General features: G+C 52.7%; 1 protein-coding gene across 15 annotated transcripts in view; it reads left to right on the forward strand.

Moving 5' to 3' along the window:
• Positions 1–17,207, forward strand: part of SIPA1L3 (signal induced proliferation associated 1 like 3) — a 237,901-nt gene that overhangs the window by 202,282 nt on the left and 18,412 nt on the right. For all 15 annotated transcript variants that reach the window (XR_004479297.2, XR_004479296.2, XR_004479295.2 and 12 more), the window contains one exon: positions 9,156–9,377. Coding sequence is in view for 12 of the 15 variants with exons in the window: in XM_033413796.2 (XP_033269687.1) it covers positions 9,156–9,377 (222 nt within the window). In the remaining 3 variants the exon portion in view is untranslated. The remainder of the gene's footprint in view (positions 1–9,155; positions 9,378–17,207) is intronic.

Consider the following 17,207-nt stretch of genomic DNA (forward strand, 5'->3'; position numbering starts at 1 on the left):
TGGGAGGTGCTTTCCTAAAGGAAAGAGGGTAAGCTACTGGAAACTAGGAGGGCAGAGTGTTCTAGGCAGAGAAGATGTGCAAGTCCCACCTCACCCTGCCAGTCCTCCCAGAATCTTCCCATCTCAGTAGGTACAAGTTCCCAGCAGGTCACTGAGCACCTGTGCTCAGTAGGTACAAGTTCCCAGCAGGTCACTGAGCACCTGTGCCCACACGTGCCTCTGCCTGCCGCTAGCCACACTGCCCCTTGCTCAGGGCAGCCCAGCAGCCCTGTGCATCTGCTGTCATCCGTCCATTCCCTGGGGCCGAGCCGGAATGACAACCTGCTGCCCAGCCTTGGCTCCCCAAAGAGAGGCACAAGCGCTCCATAGCTGCCCTTGTGTCTACTTCCAGGCCCTTTGTAGCCCAGCACTTTGCGTTCGTTCATACAGAAGGCGCCTACTGAATGCTCAGCCCTCTGCCGCAGAGGACCCCGGCCGTCCTGGCACTGACAGGGTGCCAGGGGAGACAGCAAGCAAATAATTACAAAAGCAATGAATCAATTATGCTAGGGGAAAGCCTTCAAGGGAGACCTCCTGGGATCTGAGAGTGGATGTGGTGCAGGGGCTGGAGGGGGTGTCTAATCTAGGCGGGGGGTTGGGGGGCAGGGATAATTCCCCTGAGGAGGTGTCATTTCTGCCACAGATGAGAGGGATAAGGAGGAGGGAGCAGGTGAAGTGGTTTCAGGGGGACCGATGATATACTCTTGATGCAGTTATGTGGGTGTTTGCTTTGTAAGTGTTTGTTAAATTGTACATACATGTTTTGTACACTTTGTTCTATGTGGGCTATTTTACAATGTTTTCTTTAAAAGAGAAAAAGGAAAGATGATGTGTGGAGAAGGCATCCCTATGAGAGGGAGTAGCATGTGCAAAGGCCCTGGGGTGGGGAGGAGGGTGGGTGCCATCAGGTCACTGAACACAGGCCCCTTGGCTCAAGTATAGAAATTGAGGGGGGCAGCTGATGGGAGGTTGGCAGGGACCAGATCACGCAAGGCGCTGTCAGCCACATTACAGAGTTTGGATTTGATCCTAAGAGCTGTGGGCAGCAAGGAAAGGCTTCAGCAGAAAGGATAACGCAGGGAGATAGATGTTTTGAAAGATGGTGCTGGAGGCGCAATTGCAGAAGTCTCAGGGATGGGTCTGAGGCCGAGATGTGAGTGAGAAGGAAGGGGACCTTGACTAGAGGACAGAGCAACTGTGGATGTGTCAGCAGGTGGCAGCACCAGGACCTAAGGAGGGAGGGAGGCAAGAGTCCAGGACAGTGTCTGCTGCAGTGTCGGGAGGCTGCTGCAGATGGGGAATGTTGAGAGTCTTGAGAGAGAAGAGGAGAGCAGGGCTGGGCAGGCCTGAGAGGAATGTTATTCTCACATTCCCTGACACCAAAGCACCCACTGTGTGCCGGGTACCGTTCCAAGCACGGCGATACAGAAGGGGGCAAAGTCGAGCCCTCTTTTGTGGAGCTGATGTTCTCCTGGAGAGAGAGTGAGGCAGACAGACAACTGAGCAACCGTGTAATATTAATATGCCAGGTGGAGATAAGGTCTGGGGAGAAAACCAAACCGGGCAGAGGTCCCAGAAGGCCTCTAGGAGGAGGTGATATTTTGCAGGAAGCATGGAAGTGATCCAGGCAGGGAAAATAGCAAATGCTGAGGCCCTGAAGGTAAACTCGTTTGCAGTGCTCTGGAAATGCTCTGGTGGCCAGACAGGCCAAAGGAAGGCAAGAGGTCTGATTTGCAAGGTGGGCAGGGGCCCAGCTCTGGCAGGCTTACCAACCACGGGCGGATGCTGGGATTTGATTCTGAGGGACGTGGGAGCCATGGGAGCACATAATCTGACTTATGTTTTAAGTAGATCACCCTGGGCTACTCGGGGGAAAGTGGACTGTTTCAGGGGTGGGCGGGGATTGAGTTCACCGGCATAGTGCGAGGACTGCCAGGAAAGGGATGGGCCCTGCCATGCCCAAATCCCCTACCCACTCCCTCCCTGCGCTGCAGCCCTCTCCGTGGAAGCCACCGCAGCCTGTAGCAGCTTGTGCCCGTGGATGATTCCACTGACTTCACAGACTCTCCCCCGAGACGTTCGTCATGGGAGCCCGGCTTCCAGGCACAGTGCCAGGCGCCAGTGCCTGCTGTGGGCATCGCGATGGGCTGAGTGATCCCAGGCGGGCAGCCACCTGCCCCCCACCCACCCCCCCGCCCTCTCTCGAGGCAGCGTACACTCCAAAGCTTCCTGGGCTTCCTGAGCAGTTTGTCAAGAGCTGTTTAAAGGCACTGAGAGGCTCTCCGCCCCATGTGGAGCCGACATCGCCGGGTGTTCCCAGGCAGGCAGGAAGCACGTGGCCTTGCTTCCGTGGGTGGGGCTGCGGTCTCCGGGATACCCTTCTGGGCGCACAGCCCTGACAGGTGATGTGAGGGCCTTGGCATCCACTGGGGCCAACCCCACCTCCGTTGGCTAGGAAGCCGGGGTCACGCAACAGACCTACTCGGAGAGTCGCAGTCAGCTTGGGAAGAGGAACGCAGGCCATCTCCAGGAACTCAAGGGAAGGAGGGAACCTTGCAGAGATCTTGGGGCTGGGGCAGGGAGGAGTGCAAAGGCCTTGAGGTGGGAAGGTTTCTGGTGTGTTTGGGGAACAGCTTCCATGTGGCCAGAGCAGCGTGAGCAAGAGGCAGAGTGGGAGGATCTGAGGGCAGAGAGGGGTCGGCACAGATGGTGTGGGGCCTTGTGGACCAGGGGAGAGCTCTGACTCACCCTGAGCGGAGGAGGGCGGTGGTTGCACTCAGGCATTCACAGCCTCCCTCTGGCTGTGTTTGGGGCGAGGGCAGGAGGAGGCCGCTGTGACGATACAGGTGCGCGGTGGTTGGTGGAGGTGGCCAGTGGTGGTTGGATTCCGCATCGATTTTGTGCCAGTGAGTTTTTCTCCCATGTCATCTCTGCTTCCACCTCCTGAAGACCTACTGTTTTTGCTCACAGGCTGCAGGGCAGAATGTTGCTGCATATGGCTCCTACACTGAGCGTGATAATTCCAGCCATGTACAGGGACTGATTCAACTCTCACGCCCCTGCCAGACACCTGGGAGAGAGGGCGAGATCAGTCCAGCAGTTAAGGCCCCACAGGGGCCCACCTGGGGTTACCTGGGTGAGCAGTGTGATTTCCCAGCCTCTGGCCTCTGGCTGCCTGTGTCCAGGTCACAGCTCCACCACTCACCAACGGTGTGATCTCCACCAGGCTCCTTAGTTCCTCTGAGGTTCAGTTTCCTCCTCTGTAAAATGGGGGTGAAGATGCGCTCTGTGGTCCAAGGCTGCGAAGATGAACCTACACCATGTGTTTAAAGTAGTTAGCACAGGGCCTGAGACATAGCTGGTCCACATATATCAGCTGCTGTTTGGTTTTATTTTCATGTATTGTGTATTTATCATGACTACCATTGTCATTGAAAGTATAGGTTGGTGGTTAAACACAGTGTCTCTTGAGCCACACTGCCTGGCTTTGTATCCTGGCTGTATCCCTGGCCAGCTGAGTTATTTGGGGCAAGTTATTTAATCTCTCTGGGCCTCGGTTTCCCCACATGGAACTTGCGGGAGGTGGTAGCTTCTGCCTCGTGGGGTTGCTGGGGCAACTAGATGAAGTGATGCCTGTGAGATGCTTAGAACAGGGCCTGGCCGTGTTCACAGGCTCAGCACGGTCACCACCATCACTGCCACCTGCTCCGTCACTGCTCTTCCTCCTAAAGGCAAGGGCACAGCTCCCTTTGTGCCTGTTGCCCACCCCGGGCCCACCCATCAGCGTCCCTGGGGGTGAATAGACCAAAGCATCACGCATGCCCAGGCAGCTGTGCGATTTCTCCATCCAGCCTACAGTTTTTTAGCTTTTTTTTGTAAGCCACAGAACCTTTTACTCCAACAAAATCTTAACTGCTCCTCTGAGATACAACACAGATAAACGCACAGCCTCTCTGGGTGCGGGTGGGGTCGGAGCAGGATGCCCCCCGCCCCCGCCCCCGCCAGTCCTGGCTGAGCCCAGAGCCCAGGCTTTTAGCCCCTGGACGCACCACGTCCCTGTATATCTGCAGCTCGGGGAGCACGCCCCGGTGCCCGGGCCTGTGCTGAGCCCCGTGCACATAATGATCTTGTGAGGCAGGTGCTGTCATTGCCTCAATTCTCAGAGGAGGAAACCGAGGCTCACTGAGGGGAAGGGGCTCGAGCAAAGAGCACAGTGTGTCAGGGGAGCAGCATGGCCCATGTTCTCATCCACCACGAGGTGCTGCTTCGTGTTTCAAGCTGAGGCCCGGGGAGGGCACCTGGCCTCACCGGTGCTTCAGAAGGAAAGTGATTGGCAGGTGGGGTAAGAGCTCCACCCTGTACTCGTGGTCCAGGGGACGTGTGAGAAGGGGCGCCCACCTCAGAGGGCCGGGTCAAGAGGCACAGCATATTCAGAATAGTTTTTTGTTGCCCTACTGTGTGGGGGACACCAGCCATTCCTGAGGTTGGTAGAGGTTGAAAACAGGGGAAGTCACGGGAATGCCTTTGCCTCCAAGCAACAAGAAATCCCAGCTCAATGGGAGGAAGTCTGTTATCTCTCAGAACGTGAAGGCACAAGGTAGGAAGGGCCCCACGACTGGGTAATTCATTGACTTGAGGACTCCTATAGACTGGCTCCCCTCACAGCCTCAAAGTGGCTGTCATTCAACCAGAGAGTCACAGTGTCCAGTGGAAGAACAGGGGATATTTGCTGCAAGTGGTCTGTGTTAGTTTTCTAGTGAAGAAATCTTCCCCAGAAGTCCCCTAGCACACAGTCCACACTCACACACCTGATGTCTCACTGGCCAGAAGTAGATCGCAGACCTACCCCAGACCCATTGCAGACAAGTGGCGGCAGCCATTCAGGATTTGTGCCCTGGGCTGGGTGCCAGCCAGGTCACCTTCCTTAAGGATGAGTACAGTCAGCCTTCATTTACAGGGTAATGGGATTAGCATGACACCCAGTGCCTGCCACAGGCCTGAGGAGGGGGCGAACCCCTCCGAAAAGAGGCAATGGCTGGAGCCAGCTGGCAGACACAGAGGCAAAGCGTGTTCATCTTATTCCCTTCCTTTTTTTTTCCAATCATCTCTTGTTTTTTTCAGCTCATAAAAGCTGAACATGCCTGATGACAAGGTAGAGAAATACGTACCGTAGAAAGTAAAAGTTAGGGTTAAAATCAATTAGGATATATTCGTAGAGTGGGCCCTCTGCAGCTATTGAAGGGAGAGGGGCTTGTGTGGACTGACACGGAGAAGTCTCCAGAGCACCGTGTTAAGGTTAAAGCCAGGTGCAGAACAAGCTCAGGATAGGCTGCCATTTATGTTACAAAGGAAGGTTGTGCTTGTGCGTACTAGGCTCTCTGTTGAAAAAGAGGAAAGGGGGAGGGGCAAGGTTGCCTCGAAGGAGACTGAGGTGTCAGAGGACACTTCCTTCCTACCCTGCACCTTTTATATGGTTTCATTTCCCCCATCATTACTATCTCCAGAGGTAATCAGTTAGTGTACACTCCCCCAGAGATTTTTCTCCAAACCTGTACCAGCCCAGATCTTTCACATATTTTTGGCCATTACCCAAAACAGGAAAAGCATTTTATACTACAATCCAGCGTGGACATCCAGAATAAGGTTTCACAAAACCACTTATCCTTACCTCACAAGAGGTGCACTGAAGTTTTTCATTCTAGTCTATTTCTTTTTTATTTTCCTCTTAGTAACAGTCAAGATCCACTAAGTTGATTTCATGACCCACAGTGGAGGGAAAAAGTGTACATTTCCTTTTCATAAAAAGATCCCCCCAAAAAAGCCCAGAAATCATATAGTATACATACTTTTTTTTTTAATGAATTTATTTATTTATTTTTGGCTGTGTTGGGTCTTTGTTGCTGCCTGCAGGCTTTCTCTAGTTGCGGCGAGCGGGGGGGCTGCTCTTTGTTGCCATGCGCGGGCTTCTCTTGTTGCGGAGCACAGGCTCTAGGCGCGCAGGCTTCAGTAGTTGTGGCGCTCGGGCTCAGTAGTGTGGCGCACAGGCTTAGTTGCTCCATGACATGTAGGGTCTTCCTGGACCAGGGCTCGAACCCGTGTCCCCTACATTGGCAGGCGGATTCTTAACCACTGTGCCACCTGGGAAGCCCCCTATATATACATTTTAAGAGAAGAAAAAGCATGCTTTACACAATGGCTTTTTTCCACTTACTGTAGCTCAGACATCTGTCCTCACCCATAAACAGAAATTGACCTCATTCTTCGCACTGGCTGCATAGGTTTTGATCATATGTATGTGCTTGGAACAATCTATTAATCCCCAGTTAAAAGACATTCAGTCCATGTCCATGTTTTCTTGATTACACACAGCATTGCAGTGACAATCCTTGGGCTTTTCTGTGGTGTGGATTTCTGGGAGGTCAGATCTGTTAGACTAAGGCTGTATCTCCTTCAGTTCTCAGCTCAGACACCGTTGCCTCGTTGGGGAAGCCCCTGACCACCCCAGACAAAGTCCAATCCCGATGTTACATGCTCCATGGCTCCCTGGACATCCCCCCACCAATGTGCAACCTTGGGCCTGTTAGTAGATGTTGCTGAATTATAGAAAGTATATATAAGTCAGTCAGAGCTTGCTTTTTTAAATCCAGTCTGACAATCTGCCTTAGAAGTGGGGTGTTTCAGCATTCACGTTTAATGAAGTTACTGATAATGATTGGATTTATATTTGCCGTTTTCCTCTTTGTTTTCTATATGTTTACTGTTTTTCTTGCTCCTCTTTTCTTCCTTTACTGCTGCCTTTTGTGTTAAATAAATGCATTTTAATGCACCATTTGGATTCCTCTTGATTTTTTGGACTACTTTTTTTTTAGTTGTTATAGTACGTGCCTTTTCAGTGTAATTCAGATGAATACTAACTTACTTCCAATAAAGTATGGAGACTTTTTTCCAATATAGCCCCATTCCATTTCCCCTCCTTTGTGCTATTTTTGTCATCTATATTATTACATCCATACGTGTTATTAACCCAACAGTATAGTGTTGTTATTATTGCCTTATACAGTCTTATGTTTAAGGAAGTTAAAGAAGAAATAAGGAAACGTAAGTCTATAGAGTTTTTTATTCTAATCCACAAATTTACCATCTTGGATCCTTCATTTCTCCGAATGGATTCAGGTCACCATCTGCAGTCATTTCCTTTCGGCCCAAGGACTTATTTTATTATTTATTAGGCAGATGTGCTAGCAATGAATTCTCTGAGTCTCTGTTTATCTGGGGACATCTTTACTTTGCCTTCATTTGTGAAGGATACTTTTGCTGGACATAAAAGTCTTGGTTGACAGTTTTTTCTCTCAGCACTTTGAAAATATCATTCCATTCCATTGTTTCAAATGATAAGTCGGCACTTAATTGTGTTGTGCTCCTCTGTATGTGATGAATCCTTTTCTCTTGGTGCTTTCAGGGGTTTTGTCTTAATGTTTGACCTGTTTTTCTGGATGATGTCTTAATATTGATCCTGGTGGGGATTTGTTGAGTTTCTTAGATGAATGTTATTTTGTCCAGTTTGAGGAGTTTTCAGCCATTATTTTTTCAAACCTTTCTTCTGCCCCTTTCTCTCTTCTCCTTCTGAAACTCTCAGTGAGCATGTTTCGATATGCTTGATGCAGCCCCAGAGGTTCCACTGTGGCAGAACCTGCCTGTTCACTGAGCTGGGCAGAGCCCCCAGGCCACAGTGTCAGATTCCCTCTGTTCTTACCTGAAGTTCCGTTTTTCAAGCATAAGCTGATACTTGGATTCTTGCATGCCCTTGGTCAGTTTCCAGAGTGCTGAAATGATTGTTTTTGTCGATTTTGTGCTTTGGGGGAAAGAATTTGCCAATCTCCTCGTTCTGCCATAGTCAGAATCCCACCCCTTCAATATTGCTAAATTGACCTTCAATAAGGATTTATTGACTTGCACTCCAAGGACGTTAATTTTCCCATTAAAGACCTCTTACTTGAAGTGGAATTGGAATTTTATTTAAAAGTTTTAAAAGCCGATTCGCCTCAGTGGGATCAGCAGTTGGGTCCCCACGAGTCAGGTCCTAGTGAACAGCGTGAGGTTCATTGTAGCATTAACTTCACAGGAATCCAGCATTTGGGATATCGAGCTGTGGTTTTAGATTAGATCAGCTGGAGTGGTGTCCGTCGTGTAGTTGTGCGCAAAAAATATTTGAATGAAGAGGCGTGGCAAGGTATAAGTTAAAAAAAAAAAAGAAACACATAAGTTACAGAGCAAGTTATTAGCACAATCCCAGTTATATATAAAAACAATTCTCCCACCCCTCAAAAAAAAGCTCCTGTTTTCTCATTATATGCACTTTGTTTTTTTGTTTATTTGTTTTTGGCTGCAACATGCAGCTCGTGGGATCTTAGTTCCCCGACCAGGGATCTAACCCAGGAACCCCAGCAGTGAAAGTGCTGCGTCCTAACCATTGGACCACCAGGGAATTCCCAACACGTGTGTTTTTGTTTTTGCGGTACGCGGGCCTCTCACTGTTGTGGCCTCTCCCGTTGCGGAGCACAGGCTCCGGACGCGCAGGCTCAGCGGCCATGGCTCACGGACCCAGCCGCTCCGCCGCATGTGGGATCTTCCCGGACCGGGGCACGAACCCGTGTCCCCTGCATCGGCAGGCGGACTCTCAACCACTGCGCCACCAGGGAAGCCCCACGTGTGTTTTTAATCATAAGAAAGGGTTAAGAAGGAAATAGAGCAAGCCGTAAACCACGGTCACATCCAGAGACAGGCAGGCCCCCACCTTCAGCTGTGTAGGTTGTGCCTAGGAGACAGGGAATCTCTGGGGCGGGGTGGGAGCATCCACCCACGGGGGGTGACTTTTTAGATTCACATAGGGGTACCAACTGTGCTAGAAGGGCATCCCTGGGGTGGGATCGGGACTATGAAGGCAGCTTTACGTTTTCTCCACGTAGACATCTATGTATTGGAATTTTCCACAGCAGTAAAGTACTCGTATCTCTCCTGGGTGAATGAAGTTTTGTTTCCCAAGAGGAAATTTAAACAGATCGGTTTTTCAAAAAGTGGGATGGAATTGGCTTATTTCTCTCATTTTCACAATGCAGCGACATGAGCTCGAGGGCCGGCTACCCCACTCAGGTTCACAAGACGGCCAGCGCAGAGACCCCGCGGCCCTCACAGCTGGCCCAGCCCAGCGCCTTCCAGCTCTCCGCCTCCGTCCCCAAGTCCTTCTTCTCCAAGCAGCCCGTGCGCAACAAGCACCCAACGGGGTGGAAGAGAACAGACGAGCCCCTGCCGCGGCCGCTCCCCTTCACTGACCCAAAGAAGTAAGTGCCTGGACGCCCGGTGAGACCCTGCCGGAGCTGAGCTCGGGCGTCTCGGGGTGGGGAGGAGGGTGACACCTCGCTCCCTCATTCATCAGGATGCCGTGCTGGTCTACACACTGGGAATACAGCTGTGAACAGGCGGACAGGGATCCCTGTCAGCTCGGGGAGCTGACAATGCCTGTTGGGGAGGCGGACAGCAAATAGGGTAACTAAGAAAAGCATGCAGCAGGTCAGATGGTGGCTGGCACTGTGTGGCATGTAAATGAAGGCTGTTCCAGGCAGAGGGAACAGCAGCTGCACAGACCCTGAGGCAGGAGCATGCTTGGTCTGCTGGAGGAGGGCCAGTGTGGTTGGGATCATGTGAGCACGTGAGGTCAGAGATGCAATGGACACAGACCGGGAGGGTCTTGTGGGCCCCACACAAGGGCCTGGGCGTCTGCTGTGAGTGAGGGGGAGCCGGGGGAGGATCTGGAACAGAGGAGGGACATGACCTAAATTGGGTGTCCACAGGGTCCCTGTGGCTGCGTGCGGAGCACGGCCTGCGTCGGGCAGGGAGACCAGCGAGGCGCTGCTGCGATGGTCCAGGCAGGAGACGAGGGGCCTGGAGCAGGATGGAGGCCAGGGAGGGTCAAGGGGGCGGTTTCAGGAAAGATTCTCTGACGTGGGAAAGATTCTCTGATGTGGCGGGCTTTGCTGGCAGATTGGCTGTGGTGTGAGAGAAAACGAGGTTGAACATGATCCCAGGTCTCGCAGCCTGAAGGATGGATGGACTCTCCTCAGGCTGAGACAGGGACTGAGTGGGGAGGAGGCTCAGGGGAGCTCAGAGCTCAGTCCTAGACAGGTTAAGTTTGCAACTAGAAAACGTGGAGGAGGCAGTCGGGTAAGGAGTCTGGAGCTTGGGGGAGAGGTCAGGCTGGAGAGAGAAATCTGGGCGTCGTCAGCATAAAGGCACGAGGCCGGAGAGGAAGGGAGGTGTAGGACTCAGCCTGAGACCCCTCAGTGTCCATACGAGGAGGAGCCTGGGGTGACGACTGTGAGCCGTCAGCGGGACGAGCCCGGGAACTGAGCGTCGGTTGAGCCTCACAGAGGTGACTGCAGGGTGCGGGAGAGAAGGCAGGGCAGCACAGGAGGCAGCTGGTTTGTGGCATCTTGCTGTGAAGCGAGAGAGAGAGCAGAGGAGTCATCAGTGAAGACAAGGTTTTTGTGTTTCCAAGTTAGAACGTGATGATACCGAACATTTATCGAGTACTCACTGTGTGCCAGTCTCGGTTCCGAGCTCTCGTCCGTGAATTTATTCACCGGATCCTCCTCAACAACAGCTCCGGGAGGTGGACCTGTTATTCGTCCAGTTTTACTGATGAGGCACCTGAGGCCCAGAGGCTCAGAGCTGGGAAGGGACGGAGCTTGGATCAGAGCCTAGGAAGCTCGGGCCAAGGCTCCTCTTCAGTTGGGTTGGGGGGGGGGGTCTGCCCTCCCCCATCCTGTTCTCGGTGATGTCCTCTTTCATGACCTGGTTGGGGCCATTCAGATGTGTGCTGGCACAGAGCTCCTAAGGAGAGAGGTGTCAGGAGACAGAAACGGGATCCCTGGAGATGTGGGCAGGGAAGCAAGCTGAGAATCCAGTTCACGCACCTCACTAACAGCTGGGGGCACCCGGAAAACTAGATTTGGATCCTTCGCTCCCCTGATTAAAACCTCCAGTGGCTTGCCCCACTCCCAGGATTAATGATGAAGGCTCACATTTACAGAGCACACATATCGTACCAGGCACTAGGGCACCGTGTGCTTTGCCTAAAATGCCACCTGGACCCTGCATGACCCGCCCCGTCACCCCTCTGCCCTCATCCCCTCCCACTCTCGCCTGCACTCACTCCACTCCAGCCACCTGGCCTCTCCCCACTCCTCAGACTTGCCAAGTACAGGCTGACCTCAGGGCCATTGCACTGGCTCTCTCTGGTCCCTGGAATGCTCTTCCCCACATCTTGTGGCTGTCTCGGGGAGGGGAGGGGTTTGGTCCAATGCCACCTCCTCAGACGGGCCTTCCCAGCCTTCTGTAGCCCCTGCCGTCATTCTATCACTGGTCTCTGTTCCACTGCTCATTTCTCCCACTGGAAAACAGGTGACTCTGTCTTGACTTGTAGCCACCTGGCACTGTGTGGGTGCTCCGTCAGTGAATGGAAGGTATGAGCCTCATATCTCACTTCATTCTCACTGTAACCCCAAAAATACAGTAAGGCTCCCACTTTTCAGGGTGGCCGGAGGGTCAGGCCCTGTTGACCCCACTGTGCTCCTCCATGAGGGCAGCTCCCCTGGCCTTCCCTGGCGTGTGTGCTGTTCCTCCTGCCCAGGTCCCCCCCAGCCCCACCTGGCTCACTCCTACCCATCTGTAGTTTGCTAGGGCTGCCATAAAAAAGTACCGCAGGGCTTCCCTGGTGGCGCAGTGGTTGAGAGTCCACCTGCCGATGCAGGGGACACGGGTTCGTGCCCTGGTCCGGGAGGATCCCCCATGCCGCGGAGCGGCTGGGCCCGTGAGCCATGGCCGCTGAGCCTGCGTGTTCAGAGCCTGTGCTCCGCAACGGGAGAGGCCACAACAGTGAGAGGCCCGCGTGCCGCAAAAAAAAAAAAAAAAAGTACCGCAGACCAAGTGGCTCAACAGCAGAAATGTATTTTCCCAGAGTTCTGGAGGCTGGAAGTCGGAGTCAGGGTGTCAGCAGGGTTGGTTCCCTCTGCGGGCTGCGAGGAAGGCTCTGTTCCACGCCTCTCTCCCAGCTTCTGGTTGACTTGCTGGCAATCTGGGGGATTTCTAGGCGTGTAGGTGCATCACCCCAATCCCTGCCTTCGTGTTCACGTGGCCTTCTCCCTGTGTGCGTGTCTCTGTGTTCACATCTCCTCTTTTTATAAGGACACCAGTCGTTAGATTAGGGTCGATCCTAATTGCCTCATTTCGCCTTGATGACCTCTGTAAAGACCCTATTGCCAAATCAGGTCCCCTTCTGAGACACTAGGGGTTAGGACTTCAACATCTCTTTTGCTTGGGGGACCCGTAACACCACCCCTCAGGTCTCAACACAGACACGCCGTCCTCGGAGAAGCTCTCCCATCCCCCACACCAGGCTTATCCCTCCCACTGACCCCACGCTTCTTCCCTTCCTCAGCCTCTGTCCCAGGACACATCAGGCAGTCGTTTCCTAGAGACTTGCTCCCTCCCTGTCAGCCCACTGGACTGAGGGTTCTGGGAGAGCAGAGACACCCGAGCCCCATCCAGGGCCCAGCACATACACAGTAGGCACTCAGAAAACATACCTGGATACATGACAGCTGTAAAGAAACAGCAGCCCCCCCCTTTCCCAACATAAAATCCAAAGAAGGCTTTTTACATATGTATGTGTATTGTGTAAACATGTAAACTAAATATATAAAATACTGGGGGGACACAAAATAGGTTCATGGTTTCTTATGTTTATTAATTTAGTTACAGATACATTTTTAAAATCACATGCATAAAATAACATGTTAATTTAGAATTCATGCTTTTGTCCACACGCTCCCATTTCGGAAAGCTGTTTTATTCAAACTCTCCCTGAGCATTTTGGAGACAATATCTTTGTCATTTAAAGACACTTCTGAGTCACCTAACCTAGTTTTCCAGAAAACACTGTCTTTACTTCCAGCTAAATTATTTGAGGCTAAAAGGTTTTTTTTTTTTTTTTTTTAATCTGTAATTCCGTTGCTGAAATTTTATCCCAAGGCAAAAGAACTCATTTGCATAACTTATTTACCTACATTTTCTGATACCTCCCCTGCCAAGTACTGTCATAAGCCCTGTACCTACTTTAACCCATTTAATCTTCACTACAGAACAATGAGGTATAGGTACTTTGTATCCCATTTTCCAGATAAGAAAAATCGAGGTACAGAACAGTGAAGTCACTTGCCCAAATTCACTCAGTTAGTTAAGGTCAACAACTGCAAATATTATGGTTGTTGGTTGTATAATCTGTCGCTACAGGTCACCACATATTATGAGATTGTCCCCAAAGGAGTAATTACCAAACCTGCCTCCTTTCTCATTGATTCTGGTCAGGGACCTAATGTATCCCCAGTGGAATGGAAAATGGCTGCGGCCGACATGGGGGCGCTGCCTTTCAGCCAGGCTGCTGGCTAGGGCTGTACAACCTGGCCCCCTTGATCCTCACGGCGACTTCCAGAGGAAGAGGCCGAGGCCCAGCCGGAAGTGTGTAGCCCAGGTCACCTAGCTGCAAGTGGCAGAACCAGGACTCACGCCCAGAAAGACAACTACCAGAGCATCTCGTCCTAGGAGAGACTCAGGGAAGGCTCGCTTGCATCCAAGGCAGTGACGTGCATTTTCTGAGGACTGACTTCTTGGATTTGGGCACGTGGTCTGTTAAACGAAAGACAGAACGAGCTGGTGAAGGACAGAGGGGACCGAGAGCACCTGCCACGGAAGGTCTCTCACCTCGGCCCCTCTGCTGCAGGCCCTGGTCAACTCTGGGGGACGGGCCAGCAGGTCTCCCTCGGGAGATGGCTGGACAGCCCCGTTTTGACCGCTTTGTCCCAAGACACTGAAGTTACTGGACTGCCTTCTCCCAACCAGGAGAGGAGCAGAACAGCATGGGGGTCGGGGTGGGACTCGGCTGCTTACCCGCTCCTAAACCCCTCAGTTCCCCTCTCTTTAAAGTGGCCTGACGGTCCTCCCTACCTCCCAGTTGTGAGGATTTCCTGAGTTAATCCATGTGAGGACCCCAGCACTGAGGTTGAGCTGCACAGGGCTTAGCGGTGAGGGACGACTAGGCCGATGGGTTGCCAGGCTGGAGCCCGCAGAGCAGGAGGCAGAACCAGGGGCCCTGCGTCCTCAGCCGTCCTGGGCACCTCCTCCCCGCCAGGCTGGTCTCAGCCCAACTGAAAGGCTGGCGTGCTGCTGCCCTGCTGGCCCCCATCCCTGCTGGCAGGCCCAGTGAGGAGGGGGCAGGCCCTAGGGAACAGCCTGTTTGTTGCCTTAAGGTGGAGTGGTGGTTGGGAGGCCAACCCCCAGGTCACGCCTGAGGACCCAGGCCCTGAACGTCCTCATTCTTAAGAAGGGCAGCCCTAGGGCTTCCCTGATGACGCAGTGGTTGAGAATCCGCCTGCCAGTGCAGGGGACACGGGTTTGATCTCTGGTCCAGGAAGATCCCACATGCCACGGAGCAGCTAAGCCCGTGTGCCGCAACTACTGAGCCTGCGCTCTAGAGCCCGTGAGCCACAACTACTGAACCCGCGTGCCACAACTCCTGAAGCCTGAGTGCCTAGGGCCCGTGCTCTGCAACAAGAGAAGCCACCGCAATGAGAAGCCCGCACACCGCAGCGAAGAGTAGCCCCCGCTGGCCACAACTAGAGAAAGCCCGTGCGCAGCAACGAAGACCCAACGCAGCCAAAAATAAATAAATTAATTTTTTTTAAAAAGGCAGCCCTGGGGCTTCCCTGGTGGCGCAGTGGTTGAGAGTCCGCCTGCCGATGCAGGGGACACGGGTTCGTGCCCTGGTCCGGGAAGATCCCACATGCCGCGGAGCGGCTGGGTCCGTGAGCCATGGCCGCTGAGCCTGCGCGTCCGGAGCCTGTGCTCCGCAACGGGAGAGGACGCATCAGTGAGAGGCCCGCGTACCGCAAAAAAAAAAAAAAAAAAAGGCAGCCCTGCCTCATGTAGGGCCACTGAGGGGATGAGATGAAATAATGTGTGTGAAGGGCAGCCTGGGGCCCGAGAGAGGGTGAGCGCTCAGGAGGTGAGCTTTGCTGCTGCTGCACTTACCACCCCTGCAGTCAAGAGCAGTCCCCCAAGTCAAGCCCACAATGCGACTCTGCTGTCGCCGTTTCAGAACGGTGTTCTCAGAGCATCAGTGCTCCCACCAGTAGAGCAATGGGGGTGATGGAGGTGATGGCTGTGAGAAAGGAGAGTAGCCCTGTGCGACGCACCAGCCCCAGGGTGAGGCCCCACATCCCCCAGAGCCGCCGTCACCATGTTCCACGCACACTGAGTACCGTGTTCATCATGAGCAAACCTCGGGCGGCTCAGCGCATCAGGCAGATGTGGGTTCTGCGTGTCCTCAACTCACTGTGCCTCGGTCCCCCGGCCTCAAAGGGGAAGACAGGAGTGCCTACCTCCCAGAGGTGGCGTGAGGATGCAGTGAGGCATAGGGAAGTGCCCGGTCAGCCTCGGCTGGGCTGACAGGCACTGGCATCTAATGGTTGACACCTGGCTTTCGGGCTCCCTCCTTCCTTGAGTTTAGGGGCCCTGGGGCCAGCTCAGTGCAGCCACGGAAGGAGCAGCATCCCCACCCCACGGCAGGGTTGTCCCCCACTCCCGCTGGCCTCTTCCAGCCATCCTTCCAGGAAAATCCACCTGCTGCCTGAGATGCAGACCTGGTGAGTGTCCTCACCAGCGAGGTTGGCAGAACCCCCAGCTCGGGCTGGCTGACAGTGGTGCTAATTAGCTTAATTAACCCGGCCCCAAGGGAGCCGCTCCAGTTGGAGGCCAGAGCTCCAAGTCAGCTGGGATCGGGCCCAGACAAGTCGGAGCCGTTGGTCGCCTTCCACTCCTGGCCCTTCTGTCACGGGAGAAAGAAGTTGCTGTTGTCCGGGTCCTAACTGCAGAGCCTTCTTTGTAGTGTTTGTCTTCCTTTTTCTTTTCTAATGTGAGTGGTTTAATTCCACAATGTGGCAAATGCAAGTTCAGACAACGTGAGCAAATTAGAGGCTCTGTCCAATGCGGTCAGTCAGAACCTTGAGAGAGGGTACCTCCTCCTGGATGTTTTTTTGCATTTGTGTTTTAGAAGGTAAGACATGCACAGGATAAAAACCAAACTAGTACAAAAGGGTTTGCAGTGAAAACCAGGCCTCTCTCCCTTCCCTGGCCCCCTGCCATCCAGCTCCCCTCCCCAGAAGCAACCATTGTTTCATTTATTCTGCGTCCTTACAGAAATGTTCCGAACATGACCGAGCACACGTGATGGAGTGTGCTTCCCTTACGCCCCTTTTTATTTATCCATGTGGTCACCTCCTGTCTGTGCTCCAGCCTTTTTCACTTACTCTTAGCTCAGCGACAGTTCCGTATTAGTACATAGAAGTTGATCTCATTCTTTTTAGCAGTCAGAGAATAGTCCATTTTATCCTCAGAGGTCATTAGGTTTAAGCATTTATGGAGACCAGAGATCTTGAGAAGAAGGAAAAAGATCAGAGATGCACAAGCCCAGTTTGATGTTTTGTTTTTTTTTTAACCTGGAATTAATGCCATTATAAATTATTGCTTAAAATTTTCAATTTAGAAAATACATTGGGGGGCTTCCCCAGTGGTGCAGTGGTTAAGAATCCACCTGCCAACGCAGGGGACACGGGTTTGATCCCTGGTCTAGGAAGATCCCACATGCCGCAGAGCAACTAAGCCCGTGCCCCACAACTACTGAGCCTGTGCTCTAGAGCCCGCAAACCACAACTGCTGAGCCAACACGCCACAACTACTGAAGCCCTCATGCCCTAGAGCCCACATGCTGCAACTACTGAAGCCTGCATGCTCTGGGGCCCACGCACCATAACAAAGAGTAGCCCCCACTCACCACAGCTAGAGAAAGCCTGCGTGCAGCAACGAAGACCCAACGTAGCCAAAAATAAATTTAAAAAAAGAAAATACATTGGAAAATTCTTTCAGAAGAAAGCGAATAAGGGCAAAAATGATCAGTTTGACTCTCCAAACTGAATTTCATCATACTTTTTCTCTTTAGACATGTCCCAACAGCCCACTAACAGTGTCAGCCATGTGGAACTTGCAGTGGATAGATAGGT

The sequence above is a fragment of the Orcinus orca genome, chromosome 20 (genome assembly GCF_937001465.1).
Source record: "Orcinus orca chromosome 20, mOrcOrc1.1, whole genome shotgun sequence".
Lineage (NCBI taxonomy): Eukaryota > Metazoa > Chordata > Mammalia > Artiodactyla > Delphinidae > Orcinus > Orcinus orca.